The 27,808-nt window shown below is 41.9% G+C and overlaps 1 protein-coding gene across 15 annotated transcripts in view; it reads right to left on the bottom strand.

Moving 5' to 3' along the window:
* The window catches only part of LOC147012751 (centrosome-associated protein 350-like), a 130,648-nt gene that overhangs the window by 26,489 nt on the left and 76,351 nt on the right, over nucleotides 1-27,808 (bottom strand). For 14 of the 15 annotated variants that reach the window (XM_085853901.1, XM_085853891.1, XM_085853896.1 and 11 more), the window contains 4 exons: nucleotides 8,968-9,169; nucleotides 6,566-8,784; nucleotides 5,186-5,656; nucleotides 307-453 (listed from right to left, as the gene is read on the bottom strand). In XM_085853901.1, coding sequence (XP_085710027.1) covers nucleotides 307-453; nucleotides 5,186-5,656; nucleotides 6,566-8,784; nucleotides 8,968-9,169 — 3,039 coding nt within the window. The remainder of the gene's footprint in view (nucleotides 1-306; nucleotides 454-5,185; nucleotides 5,657-6,565; nucleotides 8,785-8,967; nucleotides 9,170-27,808) is intronic. The other variant, XM_085853906.1, reaches the window with a different exon arrangement.

Here is a 27,808-nt window from a genome sequence, read left to right as displayed (position 1 = left end):
ATCACAGTAGTGCAAAATCAAAAAAAAAGTATTACAAATGTTAAAAAACGAATTTCTTTAACGCATCCTTTAATGTTCAATCATCGATTGACATGGACTTTGCCCACAGCATGTCAATGGTGTAGCAGTATGGAAGCATAGAGTTGTGCAAAATATTGAAATTTTAATTAAGGAGGGAAAATAAGAGTGGAGCCTAAACTGAGAAAAGGTTTGACAGACTTGATTTGCCACGTGCATCGACTGGTTAAGAGTTTGCCACAAAATAACAACTCAAATGAAATAAATCTGAGAGGCAAGAACACCTACTTTGAAGTAGTTGTATTTTCCAATTTCCTGATCAAAGCAATGCGAGTAACAATGTGGAGATTGCCACCTTCCCCATAGAGGGACAGGGATTGGTGCAGAGCTATTGGTCAACTCAGACACAGCAAGGGTGGTCAGGTCAAACACCAACTGTTGTGGAGAAGCATGATAATGATTAGTTATTGTCTTAACAACTTTAAAGTAAGGAAACTGCAGCTGAAATAAGTAAAGGAAATTTGAAAATTATGTAAACATACCAAAGAAAGAAAAACAGCATCAAATGGAAGCACACCTACATATTTAAAAAGACGAGCAAATACAACCCGTCGCTTTACTGACGTTTTACCAGCCGCGATTCAAACCTCCATTTACCCGAGCAGCCGCTTTACCACCCACTATTCAAACCTCCATATACCTGAGTGGCCATATTTTTCTCCAGGGAACCCAGGGTGGTGAGCGGAAAGTCCAAGGAGCTCAGGGTTCAAAGAGTTAAAAAAAGGGGGGGAGAGGGAGCGAGAAGTGAGGAGGGGGGGAGAGAGAAAGGAGCAAACTAGGAAGAGGGGGAAGAGCAAGGGAGGGGGAGTGATGCCACACCAAATGTCGTTATATACTGAGAGAGAGAGAGAGAGAGAGAGAGAGAGAGAGAGAGAGAGAGAGAGAGAGAGAGAGAGAGAGAGAGAGAGAGAGAGAGAGAGAGAGAGAGAGAGAGAGAGAGAGAATTGTGGAGGGGGAGGAGGTTTGGAAGGAGGTAAGCATGAGGTGAGGGTGTTCTGAACTTGTGTTTGGTTGGGGGAATTGTGGAGAAGAGAGGTGGGAGTATAGAACAGGATTGAATGAAATGAGGTATGTTAAAACAACGTGTAAACTACGTGGAGATGTCCATGGGAGCGAGGATGGGAAGAGTTTTGGGAGGAGGTAAGTGTGAGGGGAGGGAGAGGGTGAGGGGGAGGGGGAGGAATGGCGGCATGAGGGGAAGGGAAGGGAAGGCGGCGTGAGGGGAAGAGAAGGGAAGGCAGAGTGAGGGGAAGGGAAGGGTGATAAAATGCATCCAAACAGCAACATTTTCTCTTTAACTGCCAGGTTCTATATAACACAAGGCAAGAGCATTTAAAACTAGAACGGGCAATCAATAGAGCGCATACCTTCGCCACCACTACTTTTTTTGTTCTTGGTATGAGTGTGGGGAACTGGTTTCATATGAATGGTCTTATGACACAAACCACATATCTATAATGTCATGACCCGCCCCCCCGACTTTCAGGGGCTACGGACTAAACAACAATCAACTCACGTCGTTTTGGCGAGTCTTCACTCGCAAGCTCGGTGAATACAACGTTTCAACAAGAGAAGGTAATCTCGTTTGATGCTGGTTTCATGCAAATCGAATAAGAATTGACTGAGTTATGCCGAAAACCGCATATTTTTCAAGGGCGTGACCCTCCCCCGACATTTTACCCCAACCGGTGACATGTGTTATGACATCATTGTGTCACAAGATTGGGCATTAAATTCTGAACATTTTGGTGCTGGGTTCATGTAAAGCAGACAAGAATTGACCGCGCTATGACAAAAACCGCATATTTTTCAAGGTCGTGACCCCCCCTGACCTTTGACCCCTAACCGGTAACAAGAGTATGGGCGTCATTGTGTCATATTGCATATCACAAGATGAGGCGTTGAATTCTGAACATTTTGGCGTTAGTTGCATGCAAATTGAATAAAAATTGACCGTGTTATCGTAAAAAGACCATTTTGACCTTTTCGTGACCTTGACCGTTGACCCGAACGATCCCAAAATCTAATCTAATGCTCCCTGGCTAATAACCAATCATCCCACCAAATTTCATGCAATTCGGTTTAATACTTTTTGAGTTATATGAATCACAAGATTACAAATAAATAAATAAATAAATAAATAAATAAATAAATAAATAAATAAATAAATAAATAAATAAATAAATAAATAAATAAATAAATAAATAAATAAATAAACAAACAAACAAACAAACAAACAAACAAACAAACAAACAAACAAATAAATAAATAAATAAATAAATAAATACACGCCGACCAAAACATAACCTTTCGCAGAATGCGAAGGTAACTAACACTTTCTACATGGCAAAGGCCTGCCTGCATACTCGCGCATGCAGCGACCTTTGCACCCCTCCTGTCGGTGCACTCCGAATCGGATTCGTGCATGCTGCACTCTGGGCAAGCCGTTATAAATTCAAAACTAAACTGTCAGTCCTTAACAGACCCCAATACATGTTCCTACAACCCCCTCATGGTCCATGCTCACCATGCACGTGCACTGGTGAGAAAGGAATCCTGTCACTCGCACACGTATGCTCACTGACGCGCTCAACTTTCCCCACACCCGCACTGCATGGCTGCAGCACGTCCACTTCCCGCATGCCGAAGCACATGGTTTGAGAGACGGCCGCGTAACCTCCACCATGGCACCATGGGCCCAGGTGCGAGTTTAGTCCTCATGCCCGTGAAACCCACACACACAGCACACGTGCACCCATGTATGCAGGCACACACACACCACCACGATAGTCTCTTTACAAATCCCAATCTACTCATTTGTACCATATCAGTGTGTGGTCTACATACCTAATCATGCTCTCAAATGCTGCGAACATTGCAACCCTTTAGTGGGATCACTCCAAATCGGATTCGCACATGCTACACTCCGGGGAAGCCGTTTTGAATTAAAAACTAAACTGTCAGTCCTTAGCAATCCCCTGAAGGAAGGGGGAGGAGTGAGGGGAGAAGGGGGGAGTGGTGGGAGAGAGAAGGAGAGGGATAGAAGAGAGGGAGAGAGGAAGGGGAGAGAGGAAGGGGAGAGAGGAAGAGGAGAGGGGTCGGAGAGATGAGGGGTCAGAGACAGACGGAGAGGGGTGGGAGAGTGAGACGGGTGGGATAGTGAGAGGGGTGGGAAAGAGGGAGGGGTTGCGGCAGATGTGACACCCAGTTTTACCATCCATCTGGTGGACAGCACACACATTGATGAATCACCTGTAAACATTGGGATGATAGTTTATAGCTGGGTCAGGATTCAAACCCAGGCTAGACAGCTTGGAGCAAGCATGCATACCTCTCGGCTATCCTGATGTGGCGATTCATTGCTTTGTAACCACTGAAAGCATTTTTTTACTCAATGTAATCCTCTAATATATTTTGGCTTCCTCTCTGGAGATGTCCCCATGGAGAACTGAGCCATGGTATCACCGTGGAAGCTTGTAGAGTACCTGCCAAGCGGCTTAAGTACTCAGGCAAGCACTCCAACAAAACAGTTGAAGAAACTTAAAAAAAAAAAATTATATGCATCCTATCGATGTCTAAGTTATGGGTCATGTAATGAAAGCAGATCGTACAAAAAGGGGAAACATTGTGTAAAATAAAATTGCACATTTTCAGTGGGAGAGCCACCTCCCGATGCACTGCACCACAATGCGAGGCCAAACACAGGTGAGTAGGGCCTGAACTTTTTTCAAGTTGATTGATGTATTCAGTGACAGTGTGAATAATTTTTCCGTGTATCGTCATGGCTTGCAAACAACCGAACAGCTTGTAGAGCGCTCGCCAAGTGGTTTCGGCACTCAAGCAAGCCCTCCAACAAAATGGTTGATAAGGTGGCTTGGTAAACGATTGCAAGCTCATTGGTAATGGAACACACCGGCAAAAAAACAAAACATCACCGATCTCTTAACATTTTAAGATTTCACTCCAGATCAACAGTTATTTTGTCCAAGTAATCCGATCCTCAATGCAGCAATTCTATTTTGATTATGCACTGTAATTAGTCTGTAAGAGTAGATAGTGGAAAATTGCATCATATAATGCATAAAATCACTCCAAGCAAATCATTTGAAAACTGGAGCAATTACAAAAGTGATGTATACAGCGATTCGTAGGTATGACGAGGCTTTCAATGATGTAAGTGAGGAAAGTGCAAGAAAAAAAATTGACTGCTTTATCGTAAAGACTGTTGTGGCCTGTTCTAAGTCAAAGAATTGTTGAGCAGGCCAAAAAATGGTGAATCAAGACCCCTGCGAGGAAGTGAGGTGACTGAGGATGACACCTTGATGAAGGATAACTAAATAAGGCTGTTAATTATCTTCAAAAGGGGTGTTTAAATTAACCCAAATACCCAAATTTCATTCATGCACTCCCTTAGAGATCCCTTCGTCTTACACATGCAAAGTTTGGGGCTACTAGGTTTCATGGTTTTGGAGTTATGGAGGAGTCACATGCGCATGCACGCACGCACGCACAGGGAATGAAGGGGAGGGTTATTTTAAGAAGACAAAGAAAAGGGTGGGGTGGGGGGGAGAGAAGAAAATGTTAAGTCGAGGATGTGTAGGAATTGGGGGAAGATGTTGGAGGAAGCAACTTGGAGGCAGATGGAGGAAGAAGAAGCAAATTGGAGGAAGATGTTGGAGGAGGTAAGCAATTGGAGGAAGCAACACAAGTGGTTGTGTTGTGAAGAGGAAGAAGAAGAGAGAGAAGGGAGTACATGGTTAAAAGGAAGCCGGGGTTGTGGGGGGGGGGGGGAGGGAGGCAATAAGTTGAATCGTTTTGGTGAAGTAATATGTAGATGAACTTTGTACAATGTTTGGAAAATAAAAAATGCATTTGAAGAAGAATAATTTCCACCAAAGCAAAGAAACAAGATGTGAAAAGGCACCACAAAAATCAAAGAAGATCTTGACAAAAATATGAATACATGGTAAACATTTTGGCTACAGGGTGGTGATCAATCTGAGGAAGACCACTCAGCACTTTTCTGACAGGACCCCTTATTCAAGATGATTGTGCCTTCATGTTTTGCATTTTTCTCATTTCGTTATAAGAAAGAATAACAAAATACCTTTTTATAGGACCTTTTCTCATCAACCTTAGTTCTGCATTCAGAAGATGATCCTTCACTATTTGTGGCTCCTTCTCCAACCGGACTTTCACAAACCGGTTCTTGAGACGACATGTCACACTGACCAGATTGAAACAATGCTGCTGTAACAAGTTGTGTCACCTCCTCTGCTGTGTGTGGGACACTGAGCTGTATCTCCACGTGCTCATCGTGGTGAATAAATGCTCTCCAATCACGCGAAGGCCTCTTTCTTGGGCTCAGCCAAACCTCCTCAATGCCATCCTCTTCCTCATCTTCTTCTTCCTCCTCTTGATTTCTTTTCAGCTCTTCCATCTCCAATGCCACTTCTTCTTCCTCAAGTTCTCCTGCTTCATCCTCGCTTTCCACTTCGTCTGGCACTGCCTCATGTACGCTGTGCTTGATCCGAGCAATTGCATCATCCATAGGGCGTGCTCCAAATACAGGACTAGCCTGAAAATTAGTATTTCGAGAAACATTTGTGTTTAGATCGAATCAGGATCACAAGACATACACAAGGTCAATAATTATAAAAACAGATTTTGAAAGCAACATATGTGTCATTTGAACATCAGTTTACAAAAAATAAAGGGAGAAGAGTGGCGAGTTCAGAAAAATATTTGAGGTAAATAAAATTACAGGGAATAAAAGGGAGGGTTGGATGAGACAAAAGAGAAAAGGTAAAAGATTGAGCAGAAAGGAGGATAGGAAGCAGAGATGTGTGGAGAAGGAGTGGGTAGTAGTGGTGTCAAAAGGCCCTCAAATCAACGAAGTCCGATCCAAATGAATCATTTAATATTTTTCATTACCGACATACGCAATATTGACAAATTACGATTGACAACTTAATGTTCCAAACTTTTTATTGCATACAAGGTATATGCTCGTGTAAGAGAAAAATGGCAGAAGATAGAAGGTTAGTGCACTGACAGTGGGGAGGTAGAGATCAGGCAAATTCAGAACAAGCAAATGGATGAACAAATGGGAACCAAGGGGGCAGGAAGTCTTTCCCAATGACAGAAATTACAGAACCAGGCAAGAAGAGTGGGCACAATCTTTCCCAATTAGAGAAGATGTTATTCTCAATTTGCAGAATGGTATACGCTTAAATCTCCATTGTAGCAATCAGATGTGTGGACAATAAATACCAAGAAAACTCAGTGTTCTTGGAGACCAGTTGTCTTTTTACACATTATATATTTTTAAATGTATATACATCCAAAATAGAATTTTATGGGTCCCACATCACCAGAAGCTTTGACAAACAATAGCTTTTAAATTGTGATTTATAAACACCAAAAAAGAAAAAAAAATGCACTGCTCCATTAATCTACCTCTGCAAGGTGAGGTAAGGTTTCTTACCGGTCGCTCAGCAAGATCGTGGCAGCATGCACTTTCCTCTTCTGCAAGAATAACCAGCGATGCACTCAGTCGTGCGAAGTCTTCAGTCGGTCGGCAGAGTTGAGAAGTCTTCGTCTTTAGGGTAATGCTTCTACCATCTCTGTGTGTCAGCAAATCATTTTCATCCCTACATTTTCCCCAAAGACTTCTCATCTCTTGGAAAGTGCAAATGGTCTCCTTAAGGATATCATCAACCAAGGAATCCACAAAGCTGTCCAAGTTACTGCTGCATCTTTCCTTCCAAATTTCCCGAATGTCTGCATCCTCACAAATCTGAGGATGCTTCTTGGTAGAAATGTCAGACATCGGGCATTTGAGCATCGGGGTATGCTTTTCAAAAGATATTGAGGTGCTCTCAACATCACTCATGGGCTTCGGCTTGCAGATACTGTGCATGGCACAAATGGCATCTCTAACTGCTGCAGTTGTGAGATAATCTGCAATATTTCCAGCGAGTTCCTCTCTCTGTTCTGCAATACGTATCATTTGTTCATAACCATGTATATCTCTTAGTATTCCAAGAGGGAAAAATGACCCATATAGGTCCTCCGTGCTGTTCTGAGTTCCCAAAACGTCTTGCTTATAATCATCAGACCCAGAGATGGGGCCCTCTGCTGCAAACATTTCAACTGCTTGTGCAGACTCTGAAATTATCCTCTTAAGCTCTGCTGTACTCACACCCGACACAATAGACGGAGCATCCAAGAAAGACTCGTCCTCAATGCTCTGCTTATAGTTGTAACAACGAGGGGAGCCACTTGAGACCTTCTCCTGTCCTTGAATACAAGGAAAATCAAGCACATGATCGTCATCCGCAAATCCCTCTGCAACGTGCTCTTCTAATGGAGATTTTTGTTGCATTGAGGCAACTTTAATGCAAGAGGAATGCTCTGTAGCTCGAAAATGCACGGTTTCATCACCCACCATACCAGTTTGTAAAACCATGTCCATAACCTGGTCGAGATCTGCTTCAGTTTGTAATAGGTGCTCAATACGCTCTGGCAACACAAATACACCACGGCCATCTGGGCATGAGAAATAGCAAACACCTGCATAAGAGCCATTGCCTTTTCCCTCATGTTTATCCAATTCTACACCAGCCCAGACACCTGGGTCAAAGCATGTGAAACCAACAAAACGCAGTGTTCCTGCATATTCTCCGCTGACGAGGACACGATCATTCATGCAAAACCCAGGTAAAATCTCACCAACGTTGGGGCTTTGGAATGACAAATGTGAAGATACAGGCAAGTTCCCCACATTTTCTGAGTCTTGTTTGTTTTTGAGCTTCACTGCATTATCTTTGGTCTCATCTTGATGCTCAACATGATTAATGTCCTTACCTTTGAGAGCATCTTGATATTCTTCTTGCAAGTCCTTCTGAAAACCCCCTTTCTGTCTGACCTGCACTGACTTCTTCATTTCTTCATCATAATGCAAAGTATTCTTCTTGCCATCCTCAGAATTATCCTGCTCTTCCTTTCTGTTCTCCTGAATGTTTGTGTCTGCTCTAAAGTCCAAATAATCACTTCTTTCATTGTTCATCTCCAGTGTTGATTCAAGAAGCAATTGCTGAATCGATGAATCGCTCGTGTCAGGTTGAACACCCATCGCTTTTTCATTTTCCAAGTCTATACTCTGTGATAATGCCTGCCTTGATATCTCATCAAAAAGGTTTCCCCAGGTATCAATGGAGGACTGTCTAAGCAATGGATGCTGTTGATAATTTTCCTGAAAAGTGCTGTTAGGGCTGATTACATCCAAGCATGTTTCTTCCGCTTCAATGTCATCTTCACAACTGTCCATCTTGAGAAAACCTTTAGGTGCGACATTGTCTGATGCTTGACTGTGCGTGGACTGTTTGAGGAGATATGGGCCATCTTTTGGTAAACATTCTGTAACTTCAAGCATTGGACAATGGCTGTCCACAGTCATATCGTTCGAGTTGTTTTTTTCCATTTTCAAGAATGATGCATCCACAGAAATGACGAAATTGTGTGGGTTCCTGAATGCTAAAGACACCTGCGATCCATCCTGCATGGATGTATCCTTTAAATAATGGAATGAGTCCAACTCTTCTTCAACTGTGCTGGCAAAGCTGCCTTCCAATAGAGTGCCCACCGACACCTGACTCAGAGTTTCATTGCTTTCAGGGCAGTTTTGTTTTGGTGCTTGGGGACCTGTATGGATTCCAAATCAGGAACAAACAAAGACAATAATCAACGAAATGATCAATTACGTAGCTCGTTGTGATAAAATCAATGGTTACTGCCTCAATTATGTAAAGATTTTTCATTCTCTTGATCATTTGTTTCGAATACCTCTTAAGTTGTTATAAATCTTCTGTATTTAAATAACAATACCTGTTTCAAAGGAAGAATCCAGGTTTGTTGAGAGTCTTTCACTTTCAGAGTCAAGCTTGTTTGCAGAATGACTGGACTGATCCCTATCTGACATCAGCCTGGTCTGGGACGATGGAGTTTTAATCTTGGGTTTTGCTGCTCGAACAACATCCAAATCAGAGTTCAGCTCGGCCTGAGCGTGGCTGATGAATTTTTCGTAGGCCTGGAAGGGAATTTGTTCATTACACTGTAGCTCTGCACACAATTTCATGCTCAAACCCAGGTAAGTTACATGGAAATTAGTAAAACCTTTCGTAAAACATCAAAACATGAAGAGCTGTGAGAACAGTCTTGTTCCAAAAGTGTTTTTTTTTTTTGGTGTTTTTTTAATACATTGATCCAAGACTCATGGAGGAGCCTGCACGTAAATAATGTTCTGATCCAAGACTCATGGAGGAGCTTGTGCGTCAATCATGTTCTAAGACAGACATGAGCAGACGTCGGTGTGCTTCATCAACAAGCAGGACATCAGCAGATAATAAACAAACAAATTAGCACAGTATATGGGATTTGATTCTGAGTTACCAGCTTGATGAGCCATTGGTTGAGACAGGTAATGCTAAACAGGCCAATCCATACAGGATTTGGATTACACCAGGAATATAAATTTTGACCTAAAATAATTCCCCCCCAACCCTCCAATCAATTTTTTTTGTAAATTGTCAATTCTTATTCAATGGGGGCAATTTCACTTGAATAATGCTTTGCAAACCAAATAGAAGCCCATCCATTATGGATCGATAAAGATAAGAGATTTCGGTAAGGATAAAATTTGACAATTTTGAAGTTACACTTCATGGAGCGCCGTAGTCAGTGTCGTACGGCTCCAAAAATGAAAATTTCAGAGATAATTGATAAACTTAAAGATTTTTATGAAGGAAAGGTTTTCATGATTTTTTATGTTCTTCTGAGGACATGTTCCAAACAAGTGTAAGCTAATATTCTCCAGAGTTTAGCAGGTTCATATGACGTGTTCGTTTTCGATTGAAGCTCCTTGTGGCAGGGTTCTGGTAAAGGCCCGGTCACACCTTGACGTTTTAGCCAGCGATGGCAACGTATTAAAATGTATGTAAAACGCTGGCTTACGTTGAACTTTTGATGTTTTTTTTTAAAGATTCGGACGTATTCATAGCGACTTGGTCTTATGTATAACGCATTGGTAACGGACACAGAACGTTTCGTTGTGTTATAGATAAGGCCAAAAAAAAAAAAAATGTTGCATTGGCGTAACCCGCCCGACCCTAAAAATTCCGCCGACCCTACGGTTTTTTTTTGTTTTTTTTGCTATCGATTTCAAGTATCTTGTTGATTGCGATCGCGATCGCAAAAACCCGGAAGTGTTTCGGACAGAACCCGCTGACAAAAAGGGTGGTACTCGAGCCGGGGGAGATTTTGGGAGGGATTTATTAGGATTTATTAAATTTTTGGATTTATTATCCAAAAAATTTGGGATTTTTTAGGAAAAAAAAAAAAAAGATCCCGACCGACCTACCCTATTTTTCAGTGACCCGTTACGCCAATGCAACATTTTTTTTTTTTGGCCTAACTTATACCAACGAATGCTGAACCTGTTGTCGGCCTACACAACCGATGCCCAACGATAGTCGAACTTAGGCATAGCGCGTTGCACGCATCGCCGACGATGTCGTGATGTAGCCTATTAAAAGGCTGACGCACAACGATTCGAATCATAACTGCCGTAGAAATGGAAGTGTCAACATCGCGGTCACACCTTGGCGATCTTGCCAGCGTATGCCGACCTAAGAAAAACGTGTCTAAAACGTTGGGGCACGTCAAATACGGTACGAGTAAGTTTGGTATACGTGAGTAGAACACTAAAGTACGCTATCATACGTCGTAGTAAGTAGAGTACGTCAAGAAATTTTAAGCATGTTCAAAATTTTACGACGTACTCGGCGTATGACACACGTTCCGCATGCGATGGGGATAAGTTTTACACACGATATGTGGACGCTTACACACGTCCACAAACGCTACTTATAAGCTACTCATAAGTCGAAACACGTCGCGGTAATGTCTTTTTTACGCGAAACTTATTTCTAACTTATGTTTGACGTGCTTTGAACCAATTCTTTACGTAGTCCCAACACACATCGACGTATGTAGACGTAGTCCAATGACGTCTTCCGGTCGACAAAAAAAAAAAAATTAACGTGTTTCTAGCTTACAACTGCCATATAAAGACGTGTTCCCAGCGGTTTTGGGAATTGGTATATAAAAATGCTGCTCAAAGGGGAACCCAACAGTGTTTTCGAGTCCTTTTTGAGTCGATGTCCATGTCAGCAGTAACAGTATCAGTATTAGTATTAGGCCAAAAAAAAAAATGTTGCATTGGCGTAACCCGCCCGACCCTAAAAATTCCGCCGACCCTACGGTTTTTTTAATCGATATCAAGTATCTTGTTGATTGCGATCGCGATCGCAAAAACCCGGAAGTGTTTCGGACAGAACCCGCTGCACGCTGCGCTATGCATATGTCATAGTTTAGCTCGCTGCGTGTGTGTGTGTGTGTGTGTGTGTGTGTGTGTGTGTGTGTGTGTGTGTGTGTGTGTGTGTGTGTGTGTGTGTGTGCGTGTGCGAAACGGCTCTGCATATCATCTGTACGAGGGAGAGATATTGCGCCTCGCTCGATCAGTACGTCGTCTGTTGTTTCCAACATGGCCGCGTACTCTATCAAGATTACTGGCATGCTTGGGCCTAAAAAAACTGTTCAGCGTCTTACGAAAATGCGACAAAGATGCGAGGCTTGGAGATATCATTCAGGGAATTGCAGACGTAAATTGTGACACTGCTCCAATACTTTCCTCCGTGCAAGCGTCTAGCAGTGATGGAGGGTCCTTTTCGGACGTTTTGGCGGCGGAAAAGGTGTCTATCTTAGACGACTTCGGTTATCGCTTCGTCATCTCTTGGGACCACAAAAATCTGTTCGATTTAGAAGAAATTTGTCTTACCAGAGGTAAAGACATGTTTTGCATGATTTGTTAAAAAAATTACTTCAACTTTGGCGATTATTTGACTTAGAGAGGTTTGACTTTGGCAGAGTTCACTGTATTTGCTATTAAAAATGTTGATATATGTGTGAACAGCACCGAAAAGGCTATAAACCAGCATCTTGTGTATTCCCCTGGAGATGGTGCCTGAGATATCTCAGGCTTGGCAGGGGCTGATTCAGGATCTTGGGGAAAGGGGGGCTTCATCCGCCAAAGGCGAAAGGCCCGAGCCCCAGCAGGAAGTTTGGGGGGCCTCCCCCAGGGAAAAAAAAAAAAATATTTAAAGGGTCTTCATATGGGATTTCCTGGCATCTGACGATAGAATTTACACATCTTAGAGCTGTTGTCAGTGGTGTACCGTCGTACTCAGTAGACAAAGCATTGGAGGGGCAGAGTGTTGTTCGTGAACAATGCTCTGCCCCTCCAATGCTTTGTCTACCATGTACGACAGTACGCCACTGGCTGTTGTAAAAACTACAGTCAACCTTGTCTAAGTTGAATCTGTTAGGACTGAAGAAATAGCTTAGATTTAAAGGTGTAAAAACAAAAGAATATAAAGAGAAGAGAACTTGATAAGATGTTTGACTTAGGCGATTATTCGACTTATGCAAGTTCGATTTAGGCAAGGTTCACTGTACTAGTTTTTTTTTTGAGTGGGGGGGGGGTCGCCGACAAAAAGGGGGGGTACTCGAGCCGAGGGAGATTTTGGGAGGGATTTATTAAATCTACTAAATTAAATCTAATAAATTAATCTACTATTAAATCTATAAAATAAATAATAAATTAGATTTATTAAATCTAATTAAATTTATTAGATTTATTAAATAAACGTTAAAAAAAAAAATATCCCTACCTACCTACCCTATTTTTCAGTGACCCGTTACGCCAATGCAACATTTTTTTTTTTGGCCTTAGTATTAGTAGTAGTTTGCTCATGTTGGCAGTAGTAGGTGAGTGTGAGGGGGAGGGTGTGGGTTATGATGGATCGTCCTTGCGTCCGCGTGTCCACGGGTAGGAGACATCTTTTCACCATTGTTCGAAGTTCTTCGCGGCTAATTTTTTATGGGGCTTTTTCAACAATGAGCTATAGCTTGTTTTTACGATTTAGGTCTATTCATAACGGGTTGGACAAATGCACAATGAAATAATAATGTGCATAGAGCGCTTTGATTACTTATAGATACGATATACCAACGAATAATTATCGTGAAGGCATTCACAAACTACGGCCAACGATAGCCTAACTTATCCATATCGTGCGGCAGTTTATCTTTGCCGGTGACGTAGGGTTTGCTATTCATAGGCTGCCACTCAACGATTTAAATGGCTGCATCTCCACTATTGAAAGTAGACGCTTGCGCTCAACAATTGGATTTTTTTTACACTCAACGACTTTTATACGGTACCACTCAGCTATTTTCATTGTTTACAATGAACGATTTAAATTGCTGTCACTCGCCTTTGTTTTTTGACGCTGGGGTTTTGAAATTTGAAGCGTTTCTTCTGAACGTGTTAAAACGCTCAAACTCGACTATTTTAAATAGACGCTGCCGATGGACAATTGGAATCATAGCCAAGCAAGACATCGAAGTGTGAACATCCTCGTCATGCCGAAGAAAAGTTTGAAGAATGCTGCAAATAAGTGTCCTGGCCGTGGACGCTGATGCAAGGATGATCCATTATACCGACGTCTTTCAGCCTATGAGTAACTTAAAAGTAACGTCTGTCGATGTGTGGCAACGATCGCGTAACGTGCCAACAACACGTTAATCATAGGTTAGAAATAAGTTTCGGGTACGCTAAACATTACCTCGGAGTATCTCAACTCATGATTAACTTACAAGTAACATGTGTTGACGTCTGTCAACGATCGCAGACCATGCATACAACATGTGGCCAGCGTAGCGGAACGTGTGAGTCATACGCCGGCATACGTCATGAAATTTCAAGCATGAAAAAATTTGAGGACAACCAAAAAGTACAACGTTTAAAGCCAGCGTACAACGACGTATGGCAGTGTTTTTCAGTGTGCTCTCAATGTTATCAAAACTAACCCATAACGTATTCAACGTGTGCCAGCGTTTTAGAAAAAAAAAATTCAAAAATCGGCATACGTTGGCTAAAACGTCAAGGTGTGACCGGGCCTTAAAGAAGTCCACTCCCAAAGTTGATGGTAACCGCGAGTTCTTAATTTGTAATTTCTCCAGCAAGCAGGTAGATAGGCTTCGGCTTCATTCAAATTTTTAGGGATACTCGTGTAGTTTATTACCAGATACAGTTGGGGAGTGAACCCCATTGAAGGCTTATTTCACTTTCACTCAGACCAGAGGACAATCCTCATTCAATTATGGTAAATTTCTTTAAACTCTTAGTATAGATATAGGAACGGACATTTTGGAAACCGACTGTGCATGTTTGCCTCCTGCTTTTTTATATGCTCCTTAAGAGTGTTCGTAAAGACATTTGGGATCTCCATGATAGCTACATAATAGTTCCAGCGGATAAGGCTGCCAATAATTTTGTTGTGGCTTGTAAAAACGTTTTATGAAGAGGTTTGATGAAGAGAGTTATGCATTGATATGGTGAGTTTCACTAGTAGAGGACATAGCACATATGTTCCTTGTCATATGTCACTCGAGGATATTATCTCTGAGCATCAGGAAGTTTTAGTTAATAATTTCGGTATTAAATGTAGAGGTAAATCTTTGTATTCATCGGCTTTTCTGTATCCATAAGCTTCATAAGAACCCTCACAAGTATTGGTTTATAGCGGGTGCCAGCCAGTGTTCTACCAAACAGTTATCAGTTATAGTTAACTCAGGCTAACAAGTCATTTCGGGAACAGTTCAGTAAATATTTTTAGCAATTGAGAAGAATTCTGGTATTAACACTTTCCATCCATCCATTGGGACCATATTCCATGCAGAGTGTTGGTGCTGCCTAAGCAGACTCCTTGGCTATTGGACACAATCCTGGATGAGTCGCCACTCCGACACAGGAAACCAGCATGCTGGCACTCATTTTGCCGACCTCAGAAGGATGACAGGCAGAGTCAACCCCACCTGGTATTAATTCAATAGCCAAGTTGGGTTTGAACTCAGGATCATTGGATCCCAAGCCCACCACCCTTACAATTAAGCCAACTCCAGGCACATGCATTGTACTTTCTGAACCAGAGAGTCTTCTCAACTATTATTGGTGGGACACAGACAGCCGTTTGGCTGTGTGGGCCTGGACATCTCACTATGTCAGCTCCTTGAGACTTCTGAAATTTGTCTTCATTATATCGTTTCATCAAAATTCACTGGAATGAATACCACCCCGGCTATATGAATGATCATTATCAACAAACATTTCTTATTCACACGAATTTTCAACAAACAATATCACCTCAAACCATTGATGGCAAATCAGATCCCTTCAAACTTTTTCTTCTCATGCTTTTTTTCCCCAAGATTGATTACTTCCTGGAACATTAATTCTTCTTTTGAGTTCTTCGATAGAATTAGATGCCTCAATGTCAAGTCAGTTGAAGTTTTTGATTTTTTAACTTCAACAACAAATTTGGATTTAGTACTCATGAGGGAATCACTCTTCAAAGTGATTGACAAGGTTATTAACTCTTAAAATAAGTTGTTATGTGTTAAGTTTAATTGAGCATTCTTTTCCAAAAATAAATACTCAAGTTTTCATTGTTTTGATAAGCAGAAGTTTAAGGATGCTGCTAACATTATTTTATTTTATACTTTTGTGTCTTTTTGTGGGATAATGTTTCAACAGGTTAAGGGTATTCCCATGGGGGGGGAGGGAGGGGGTAGAAATTGCAGCCCCCTACTAGCAGACATTTTTCTTATTTTCTGTGAATTTTCATTCATGTAGAAACGAATGAAGGAGAAAAAAATTAGGATTATCAAAAATATTATCTCATTCATGTCGTTATATAGATGATATTTGTGTCGTTAACTATAATTTTTGTGATACACAGCTTCACATCATTTATTCAGGTAGCCGGATTGTAAACAGGAGTGGTAACGATTGTACAGTTGCTGCATATCTGGATGTGTTGCTTAGAGTTGGACAGAATGGTTTTAGTACAAGTGTATTTCATAAAGCTGATGATTTCAGTTTCCCGGTCGTCTTGTACACCTTTTTACAGGAAGCAATGTACCAATTAAAATTGGTTACAATGTCTTTTCATGTCAGCTACTAAGATTTGCAAGAATTTGTTCAGAAAAGGATGATTTTGTGGAACTTGCTGAGAAGGGGTTTTCCATCATGTGAAACAGAAGATATTTGGTTGATTGTTTGATTAGGTCTTGTGATAATGTCTTTAGACTCCATCGTCAGTCACCTTATATTTAAGTTTGTTTGGTTTTCATGTAAACAAGTCCCTATTGCATTTGATATAATAATAATAATGAATTAATTATTTTAGTGAGGTAAATTCTTTAATTAATATTATTGATTAAACATATATTTATACATGGTATTAAATAATGGAGGTATTTAATTAAAAATAAAATATATAAATATTATTGATAAAATATTAAAATATTTGTTTGTGGTTGCTAAGATATGCAAAACAGCATGTTAAAATCGGTTGTTCATGACAGTTTGAATATTTGAATTATAGGTTGAGTCGAGGGTTCGATGGAGGTGCTGTCTAATGGACATGTCTACAAGGTAAAGTGTTTATTACTTCAAATATTATCATATAAAGTAATGTATGATTAAAGTTATTCATATGTAATAATACTTTAAATAAAAGTAATTCAACAAGTTTGTATAAGGATATTGCATTGCTGTTTTGACTGATTGTCTAGACACAACTTTGAGGTTGAAGGTCCATTGATGTTGAGTAATGTTCTGATGTGGATCTGAGACCGGGGTTGTGGATTTGCTGTTTGGAGAGGTTCTGGGCTGAAAGCATCGAAACCTCATGAAAAACGGTGTCCAGCTGATGATCCGGTCATTTGGGAAATCAGTCAATTTCTTATAAGTTAAAGTTATAACTTCAAATAAAATAGCTTTTGTAAGTACTTATCAGGTCATAATATTGTGTGTGTGTGTGTGTGTGTGTGTGTGTTTTATGTCAGGCTTCCTTCTTTGGAATACGGTGTAATAATTATAATTGGTCTTTATTTTGACCTAACCGTAACCTAACACCCTTTACACAAACAAGAAAACTACTTTAGTTTGAATGTAAACACACAAACACAAAGAATTAGTCTCGGAAAATAACGTGGACAAGCTGGGAGGCAACGATGGTTCGTGGGCATTATTGAACAATGCCACGATAGGTACAATTGAGTTAGTGGAAGCTTTTGAGGAAGCCCTACCATAAAAACCTATCTCTTCCATCAAAATTGACCGAATCAAATCAGATTTTTTTTATGTTGTACTTATGGACATTACACACAGCTTCTAGGAAATGAAATTGCGAGAAAAAAAAAGAGAAAAATAAATAAATAAAAAATTCAAGTGGGCGTGGTTCCGCCCACAAGGGGCGTGGGACGCCCCTCATACAAAAAGACAACTAGACCATGATATCTCGCTTGTGTCTAAGTTTCATCAAGATCGCATCAAACGTCACAGAGCTATGCTCTGGAGAGTCACAAACAGACAGACAGACAGACAGACAGACAGACAGACAGACAGACACAACGAAAATAGTGGTCACTGCTGGTGCCCATGAACCAAAAAATCATCCCAGGGGTACTTAAATGTGGCAAGCAGCCCTCCAGGCCAGGATTCATCTTTGACCTTTACCCATCACAACCAGCCTGGATGACACTTTATATTGTGTTTTTGTGTTTGTTTTTTTTTTACATAGTTGTGACTGATTTTGGAAAATAAGGTGGACAGTACGCGCGTTATTGCGATTTTGCAAAATATGCACGATTGGCCATGAATCCATTAATTATGGTAAAACACAGCTAAATTTGGTATTAAAATGACTAGAACAATGAGGCCAATGTTAATAATCAATACATATATCAATACTTTCACTGTGGTTGACAGGAAAATACAAAATTGGCCAAAATATAGCAAAATCTTGTTTTGGTTTCATGACCGAAAGTGTACAATAGTTGCTAAAACTTTGTTATACACATGGTAAATGCTGACAATGTTAATATCAAAACTTTCCCAGTTCATTTCTGAACAACACAACACCAACCATCCATTCCATCCATTAAAACTACACTCTGTGCAGAGCGTCGGTGGTGCCAATGCAGTCTCCTGGGCTATTGTGCACAATCCTGGACGGGTCGCCACTCCGACGCAGGATACTCAAATGGCTCATCATCCCAGCAAGTAGGATGCTGGTACTCATTTTGCTGATCATGGAAGGATGACAGGCTGAGTCAACCGCACCTGGTATTAATTCAACAGAAAAGCAGGATTTGAACTCAGGACCCGAGGATCCCAAGCCCACCATCCTAACCATGAAGTGAACACCAGGCATAATACGACCCAACCAGTTGGGTGAATAATGTAACATAATTTATTAATAAACACAAGATAACGTTAGCCCATATTTTGTATGGCTGTCAGAAAGCGAACAATTACTGTCATTTGGGGTCACATTTTCATTAAACCTGGTTAGCATTGCTGATATTGAAATCCTTCAATGGGAAATTATATTATGACAAGTGTAGATTAATATTCACCAGTCAATTCATTAACCGCACAGAATAGGACACGCCTTGCCAAATCAGTCCGAGGGGTGTCGTGATGATGGTGTATTACTTGTAGATAGGCAATGGCGTTCCTACACATTACTGACTGTGGGGGAAAAATTTATATTAATGTATTTTAAATTGTAACAAATGGAGTTTCAGAAATGTAACTTTTATGCTGCAAATTGAATTGGCTGTCATTTCTGGCCAAAAGACTTTTGCCCTAAATGATAAGAAATGTGTTGTTCTGGAGCAGAGTGACCGAGCTGATAAATGAACCTTTGCTTAGAAAATGTACAAAGTGGCTTTTTGTCTAAAGGACACGTCTACAGTCTGGGTGAATATCCCCCAACCTCTCTCTCATGGAAGTATAAAATGTTTTGAAAGACACATTTTCTTAGTACGAGCACGTGAGGAAGTATAGTTTCTCAGTGGCTCGTACTCCTTGGAACTGACCAAGTACCAAGTTAGAATAAAACTCTCTGATGTAATGTAGAAGTGAATTGAATCGGGTTGGTCTAACTGTTAACTAAAATAAGAATAAATTAAATAGAACCAAATAATATTGCAATCAAATGGGGATTCTTAAGTTCATTGTACAAGGGTGAGAAGTGTATGGTGTATAATTAGGAAATAAATTGTTTCACAAGGAAGGACTTGTGTGGACATCAGTTTTATTAGTGTCGATAGGGTTTTTGTAGGTTTTTATAATCAAATTGGACAAACGTTAAACTCTGTCTGAAGTCAAATAGGATTCCACAATCGACCTTCAGGAGGACAACGATCACAACAAGGTGGGTTAAAAAAAATCCACATCACTGACATTTTCTTCCACACACGGAGGACATGTGCACTGGACAATTAGTCCGATTCCTCATCATCCATCATGGTGAATGGGTTTCAGCAGATGTCATCACTACAAGTGCATGCACCTGTGCACTTTAACTGCTTGGATCTGCAGGTACATCTTGCAGTTGCACAGTTTTTACATTTACTGTACACAATGTCCATGATTTGCTGTGGAAGGGGGTCGTCTACCATCAACTGTGGGTGCAATTTACCACTGGTATGATATTTGTAGCATCCATTGTCAATGGGCGAAGGGTGATCAGTGGAAGATCGTTTGCCAAATAACAAATCTGGCACTGGTAGTGTGTTTATCTGTAGCTTCAGAAAGAGCTCTACATCCAAGATTGTTCAATAGAGCTGCATGCTTCTGGAATGTCTTCCAAGTATAATTTTTGCCACACTCATTAAGATGACTGACAGTCACATCCTGTTAAGGCATGATATCCAAAGATGTTCCTTCGAAGAGTTTGAGTTAACTGGATGGCATGGACAGCAATAAAGCGTCGCTGTTGTGCAGTGCCTGTTCTCATCCATATAATCTTGATTCAGTTGTGCTGCAAAGTGAACTAAGAGCACCAACACATTTGTGTCTTTACATGAGATGATGAGACGTTCAAGCCCTGCTTGACAAGCTGTCTCAGCATGTCGTATAATGCGTGTTTCAGCCTCTTCTTAGTCGATTCAAGTATATGGACATCTGATCCTTGGGAAAGATTCTGTAGTCGTTTCATCAGCAAAGTCTCCAGATGTGATTAACTCACAATTTTGCAAAGTATCCTTTGCTTTGATCAGAATTTGCACACTCAGAAATTCACTCAGATTCGATTTATTGTCTCTGAGATCGATTAATTGTTTCCAGCTGACAGGTAAAGGAATGTCTCTGCCATCAAGCTTACGGCGTATAGATCTGATTGGACCTGCTCGTTTTGCTCGGATACCAGATTTGATCGACTTTTTCCTGTATCTATAAAAGACAACAACTACCCTGAACATCTTTCATGGAAATGCCTGAATACTGCATTACTGAATGTATCAGAAAGATCCCCAAATGTCTTTGACCCTTTTGGTTTCCCAATCGCTTTTATCAAGGCTTGACCATCAATAATGGTGCAAGTTTTAAGTTCTGTAATTGGAAGGTTCTTAATGCTCACAATTTCCTCAAGCATCTTTCCAAGTGCAGACTTGTTGGTGGATCATAGATTTCCAAGTGTGCCTGCTATGGAGGGTGGGACTGGTGATAGTTCATAAGCTTTGTGAAATCTCTCAAATCCAGCATCGTTGGCCACTAGAAGCTGGTGAAAGAGCACTTTGTCCACTTTTGCTGTTTTGACCCTTTGCGTTGGATCTTTATTGTTCTTAACAGTGTAAACTTACTGAGACTAACACTTTGTGATTGTTTCAGCTTTGTGTGGAACCCCACTTCCCTTGTACATACAGTCATGCGCCGCTTAACGACGTTCCGGGCAACGACGGATCGCATATATGACAGATCTGCCAGCTCTGAAAAAAAAAAAAAAAATGAAAAAAAATGTAGCTGAAACATTCCTATCGCCTAGTGATATAGCCGACGTAGCGCTGCCAGTCGTATAAAAATTTCACATACAATTATGTGCACTGTACAGTACACAATACTTGATAATGATAATAAACAACGATGTTACTGGTTTATGTATTTACTATACTGTACTTTTTATCGTTATTTTAGAGTGTACTCTTTCTACTTATCAAAAAAAAAGTTTACTGTAAAACAGCATGCCATGTCACGCAGCATTGTTCTACTGTACATCTCGTGTTTACCGCATCTCTTGATCGCATCATTTTTCCGTGTGCTTGATTTAATCTCGTGTTTTGTTCATCATGGACCTTAAGCGTACAAAATCCACTGCTGATATTGCCAGTAAGAGGTCACGTCAAGTGATTGACCTGGAAACCATATAGCTATACCATATAGCCTAGGTGTCTAGGTTTGTGCAAGTACGATGTTCGAAAAGGAAAAGGAAAAAAAAATAAAAAAATGATGTTCGCACAACGACGACGTCGCTTAACGACGTGTTTCTCAGAACGTAACCCCGTTGTTAAGTGGCGCATGACTGTACTTCTCTCTGCACAAACTCCCTGATCTTGTTTTCTCCTTGAGTTTGCATTGTGAGCAAAGCAGTCTTGATGTTTTCAGTGGTAATGTTCGAAGTAGCAAGGCAGGTCAAGTTTCGACTGTTTGTAGTGAAGACTGAGAATCATTCAAATTGGTCAGCTTTTGAACATCTACTCTGTCTCTTTCGTTCCTTGAAGTGCCGATATCCTTGTTGGCAGAAGGTGCATCTTCTGCATCTTCTCTGGTGAAGCACAACATGATGGACGTCTCATCAACAAGACGGCTATGCTCAGTGTATGTCAAGCATCCCTGGCACTGTCCGATCGGGTAATCTATACGAGAGAAACCTGCTACCTTGCCAACCTTGTTCACATGTTCCAACACTAAATCAGCACTGATTTGATTGAATGTTTTGTGTGTAGTTTTCACAACAAAATTTCCATCCTTGAACTGCTGGTACGCATCTGGATTGGAATTTTCCACCTGGTATACATTTGCTGCATACACTGTTCTCCATCTTATATAGTTAGTATGGTCGTAGAGGGCAAACCATAGCAACACTGCAAGAAAGGCAAATTTATGCATCTGCCAACCATCAATGCATTCTGCACATATGAACCGCAGCAACATTAGAACGATTTTCATGTAAGGTCTCCAGTAGAGGCTTGTTGGTGAAAATATTTCATCATATTACTCCAGTAGTTGGAGTTGATGCGCATTTTCTACTTCATCTGCCAGCTGTTACATTATTTCAGATGGGGTATCCTGCTCCTCATTGTCATCCAGGGACTTTGCGAGTTGCTCAGATAGCCTTTGGATATCAGCATAGAAAAGTCCTTTTTTTTTTCTTTTTTCTTATTTTTTGTATACCTTGTCGAGGCTCGTATGAGAGCTAACACACAACGCACAGCAAGGGGGCATGAGACAAGAGGGCGGGAGTGGGAGGGACAAAACAGTGGGGAACAGACACATTAGGAGAACTGTGGAAGGGAGAGGGATGGGACGGGGAACATGGGGAATAGAAGATGAACATTACAGGGACTTTCAGGAAGGAAAGCAGGGAATTTGAAGGAGGAGGGCTTCGGTGGATTATCGGGGGAAGAAAAGATCGAGGATTTGGATGGGGGATGATAAGAGGTGGTGGTGAACAGCTGTTTTGAAGGCCTGGAGGGAAGAATGGGAATGAATAGAGTGAGGGAATTTATTCCAAAGGGAGGAAAAAAGAGGAATGAAAGAGTGAAGGTGAGCAGTGATTCGTGATTTTGGTAGTTTTGCCAGAAGGGGGTTGTTGGCAGACCTTGAGCACCCTGTGGAAATGTGGTGGGGACAAATCGCAGAGAGAGCAGGAGGGGCAAGGCTGGAGAGGAGACGGTAGAAGACAGAAAGACCACTGACCAACCTGCGGTGATTGAGTGAGAGGCCCAAAGACTCAACTTCATTGCGGGAGATGCCAATGATCAGAAATGCCTTGGTTTCCACAGCGTGAAGCCGAGAAAGGTGGGAGGCAGGAGCACCAGCCCAGAGGGGAGAGCAGTACTCCATCAGGCTACAGACAAAAGCTTTGTAAGTGGTCAGGAGCTCAGGAGGGCCGAGGAAGGACTTTGCACGACGGAGGATTCCCAGTTGGCAATTGGCTTTGGAAATGTGAAATTTGGCTTTGGAGGCGAGGTTGGAAATGTGACTTTCCCAGGAAAGTGATGGCAGATAGTGAGACCCAGAAGCTTGAAAGAAAAGACTTCTTCCAGAGGATTGTTGAGAAAGTGGATGGGGGTGGGGGTGGGGGTTTCTAAACGGTCCTTTCGAAGAGACATAGTGAGAGTGTGAGATTTGTCTGGATTGAAAGACATGTTCCACGTGTTGGACCAGTTTGTGATTTTATCCAGATCTGCAGTGAGCGAAGAAGCTGCTGCTTGCCGGTCTGAGGGATGACAGATGGTACGGCAGAGGGTGGAGTCATCAGCAAAGAGACATAGAGGATTTTCCAGAGAGTCGGAGAGATCATTAACGAAAACCAGAAAAGAACAGGGCCCAGAACGCTACCTTGAGGAACTCCAGCCTGGTCAGGAAGAGGGGATGAAAGAACTCCATTTAGGGCCACACGTTGACTGCGACAGAAGAGGAAGTCTGCGAGCCATGAGTGGAGATGGCCTTGGATACCATGGGAAGAGAGTTTGATGAGTAGGGCAGGGTGCCAGACTGTGTCAAAAGCACGTGATATGTCCACGGATACGGCTCGGATTTCCTGTCTGGCATTGAGGACCTCCATCCATTGATGGGAGAGCAGAAGCAGCATATCCAGGGTAGAGTGACCTGGTCTGAAACCAAATTGATGATCGGAAATCAAGCCATTGGAGAAGAGGAAGGATTTCATGTCTGAAGCGATGATGGATTCCATAACCTTGCTGATGATTGGGAGAAGGCTGATTGGTCTGTTGTTACACGGATCTATTTTTGCACTTTTTATGCAGGGCAGTGATGTTTGCTGATTTCAAAGCAGATGGCAGATGACCTTGAGCAAATGAGAGGGTGAATAGAACAGAGAGAGCGAGCAAGAGCAGAAGAGCAGGCTTTGAGGACACGTGGGCTGATGCAGTCTGGACCGGTTGCAGAATCTGAGTCGAGGTTTGAAAGCAAGCTCTCCACCTTGTCAGGAGAAAAGGACACAGAGTCCACGGACAGTTGGGTGCGACTGGGTAAGGTGGGTAGAGAAAGTGATGGGTTTTGGACACAAGATTTAGCTGCAAACACCGAGTTTAGGCATTCAGCTTTTTTAAGTGCGGTATCAGCAGTGCGGCCATTTGAGGTAAGAGAGGGGATGGAGGGGGAACATACACCAGAAAGAGATTTGATTAAACGCCACCAGAATTTTGAGGAGGGAGAGAGGTTTGAGAGTTCAGACTTGAGATGAGAAAGATGTTGTTTTCTGTCTCTCCTGAGGGTAGATACACACTTGTTCCGAGCTTTGTGGAAGGAACTGAGATTGCCCTCAGTTGGGTTTGCTTTCCATGAGGCAAAGGCAAGTTGTTTCAGGACAACTGCCTCGCGACAAGCTTCAGTAAACCAAGGGCAGGAGGAAGGGTAGGACAACTGAAGACGAGAGGGGATAAATCTGTGCATGAGGGAGAGCAAGTTTCTTTGAAAGAATTCCCAGGATGAGTTGATGTTTGAGAAAGTTGTGATAGGAGACCAGTCTATAAGTTTGATGGCTACTTGGAGACTCTGCCAGTCGGCTGAAGTGAAATGCCAGACTCGACGGCGGTGAGGTGGTTCTCTGATAACAGCCAGAGAGATGTCCACTTTGACAAGGACGTGGTCAGAAGAACCGATTGGATCGGAGGAAGAGCAGCAGATATTGTCAGGGAAATTTGTCAAAGTCAGATCCAGAAGAGATGGAGTACCATTGGTTGAGATCTGGGTAGGGAAGTTGACCGATTGAGTCAGTCCCAATGAGTCGCAGAAAGCTTTTGCTGAGGTGCCATGACAGGTGAGAGAGGTACCCACACCTAGCCAACTGGCATGATGACAATTGAAGTCACCACATAAGAAGAAGAGAGAGTTTGGATGAGAAAATAGAAGATGGTCCATGTTTTCGGATAGTGAGGTGTAGATGGAGTCATCACTGTTCGGTGGACGGTACAGTACACATATAAACATGAGGTGGGAGTGGAGGGTAAGCCATAGCCAGAGGTATTCCTGGGGGTGTGGGGGAGTGAGAGCAGTGCATGGAGAGTGAGGAATAGAGTCTTTGATGAAGAGAGCAACACCTCCACTAGGACGCGCTCAGGTCTGTCATACCGGAGGAGGGAGTAACCGGGGAGAGATACTTGGGAGTCAGACAGGTCTTGGGAGAGGAAAGTTTTTGTTAGGCAGATTATGTCTGGTTTGTCAGTGGCAGCCTGTATGGAAAGATCTGAAAGGTTTGAGTGAAGGCTCCGGATATTTGAGGTCCACACTTTTAATGAAGAGGTAGGGGAGGAGGCTTTGGGTGCAGGGGGGGGAGGGACGCGGAGGGTAGAACAAGGGACGGGGGGGGGGAGGTAAGGAGGGTTGTTGAAAGAGTGTGGGGGATTGCAGAATAGCTAGGGGAGGGGGCCAAATGAGGAGGAGAAAAGGCTCTGTGGTGCTGGGGGAGAGGGGGGACAAGATAGGGGGAAGAAGGCAGTTGAGGATTTGAGGAGGTGGAGTGAAGAGATGGAGGTGAGAGGGCAGTGGAAGGAGGCAGCTTAGTGGATGAGGGGGGGGCAACTTTGAGAAGGATGAGTGAGGGGATGAAAGGTGGGAGAAAGGTGAGGGGGGAATTTTTGAGAGAGGTGAGAGGGAGGCATGGAGGGAGAAGAGTGGGATGGTTACTTTGAGAGTGAGAGTGAGGGGTGAGAGGGGTGAGTTGGAAAAAAACCAAGTCCTTGGTCTTGGTCTTTGGGAAAAACCAAGTCCTTGGTCTTTAGCCCACCCTAGGAATTGAGGTCGTATGATTAGCCAAAGAGCCGCCAGTGTAAGCTGATGTGCTCAGATTATTTGGTTGTACGATTTGGCTGACATGATGTTACTAGCTATGTTTTCTCCAAAGACTGCACTTTTTGCCTACACTTCTTGAAGACCAGAATCTATGTAGTGCTATCCGATAGCTTTCGTGAAGTTTTTGGCAATATGGAAGCTCCCAAAACGAAGAAAGATCTTGCTACAAACCTCTAGATTGGATACTGTATGCAGTCATTTTGTTTGGAAATGAACTGTGAAAGTTTAGATGTAAACATCGTCAGAATTTACCAGCTATACAAAGTTTTAGAAACTATTGTACACTTTTGGTCATGAAACCAAAACATTATTTTACTACCCTTTGGCAAATTTTGTATTTCCCTGTCAACCCCAGCATTGATTATATTAACATGGGTCTCTGATTCAGTCATTTTGATTCCAAATTTAGCTATGTACATAGCACTGTAATTAATGGATTTGTGGTTGATCATGCATATTTTGCAAAATCGGTTTCACGCACGTTCACCTTATTTTCCAAAATAGGACAACTTGGTTAAAAAAAAAAAAAAAAAAAAAAAATGGAAAGTGTCATCCAGGCTGGTTGTGATGCATAAATGTCAAAGATAAACCCTGGACTGGAAGACAGCTTGCAACATTTAGGTACCTTTAATGTGATTTTTAGAGCTCTTGAGATTCTCCTCCCAGACTACATCAGAAAGAACAAGACAGAATATTTTAAAATGCAGAGCCTCATTGGGATATACAGTCATGGCCAAAAATATTGTCACCCTTGCACTTTTTTCAAATAACTCACAATTTTCTCCAAAGACGAGTTGAAATTGACAAAAGTATTGGATCTCCAAAATTCTTTATTTCACTGTTAATGTTAAAGAACCTTTGTTTTTGATTCAGAACTTAATATATCGTTTTAAATCAGAAAATAAGAAGAAATGGCATTGACAAAATTATTGACACCCTCAACTTTGCAGTTCTTTTGTACAAAGGTTGTGATACCAAATATAGTCACGCACTTCCTATAGCCATCAATGAGCTTCCGATACCTCTCTAACGTGCAAACTGCTCCAGTACTCCCAGATTTGAAGGGTGCCTTCTCCCAGCTGCTGTTTTCAGATCTCCCCACAGGTGTTCAATGGAATTTAGATCTGAACTCATTACCACTTCAGAACAGTCCAGTGTTTTGTCTTGAACCATTCCTGGGTGCTTTTTGAAGTGTGTTTGGGGTCGTTGTCCTGCTACAAGACCCATGGACCTTCGACTGAGACCCAGCTTTCTGATACTGGGTTGAACATTACGCTCCAAAATGCCTTGGTAGTTTCCTGATTTTATGATGCCACGCACACATTCAAGGCACCCAGTGCCAGAGGCAGCATAGCAACCGCAAAAACATCACTGAACCATCTCCATATTTGACTGTAGGGAAGGTGTTCTTTTCTTGAAACAAATAGATGATGTACTTCACCAAAAAGCTCTCATCTGTCCACAGGACATTCTCCCAGAAGGATTTTAGCTTGTTCAGGTGTGTTTTGGCAAACTCCCGTCAGGCTTTTCTACGTCTCTCTCTCAGCAGTGGGGTCCTCCTGTATCTCCCTTCCATTGAGTTGTTGATGGATGGTGCGAGTTGAAACTGTCGTACCTTGTATCTGAAGGTCAGCTTGAATTTGTTTGGCAGTTGAT

Source organism: Eptatretus burgeri, chromosome 14, assembly GCF_056783735.1.
Source record: "Eptatretus burgeri isolate ZD-2024b chromosome 14, Ebu_testis_v1, whole genome shotgun sequence".
Taxonomy (NCBI): domain Eukaryota; kingdom Metazoa; phylum Chordata; class Myxini; order Myxiniformes; family Myxinidae; genus Eptatretus; species Eptatretus burgeri.
The sequence above is the reverse complement of the archived record's forward strand: the minus strand, read 5'-3'. Positions and strand labels throughout refer to the sequence as shown.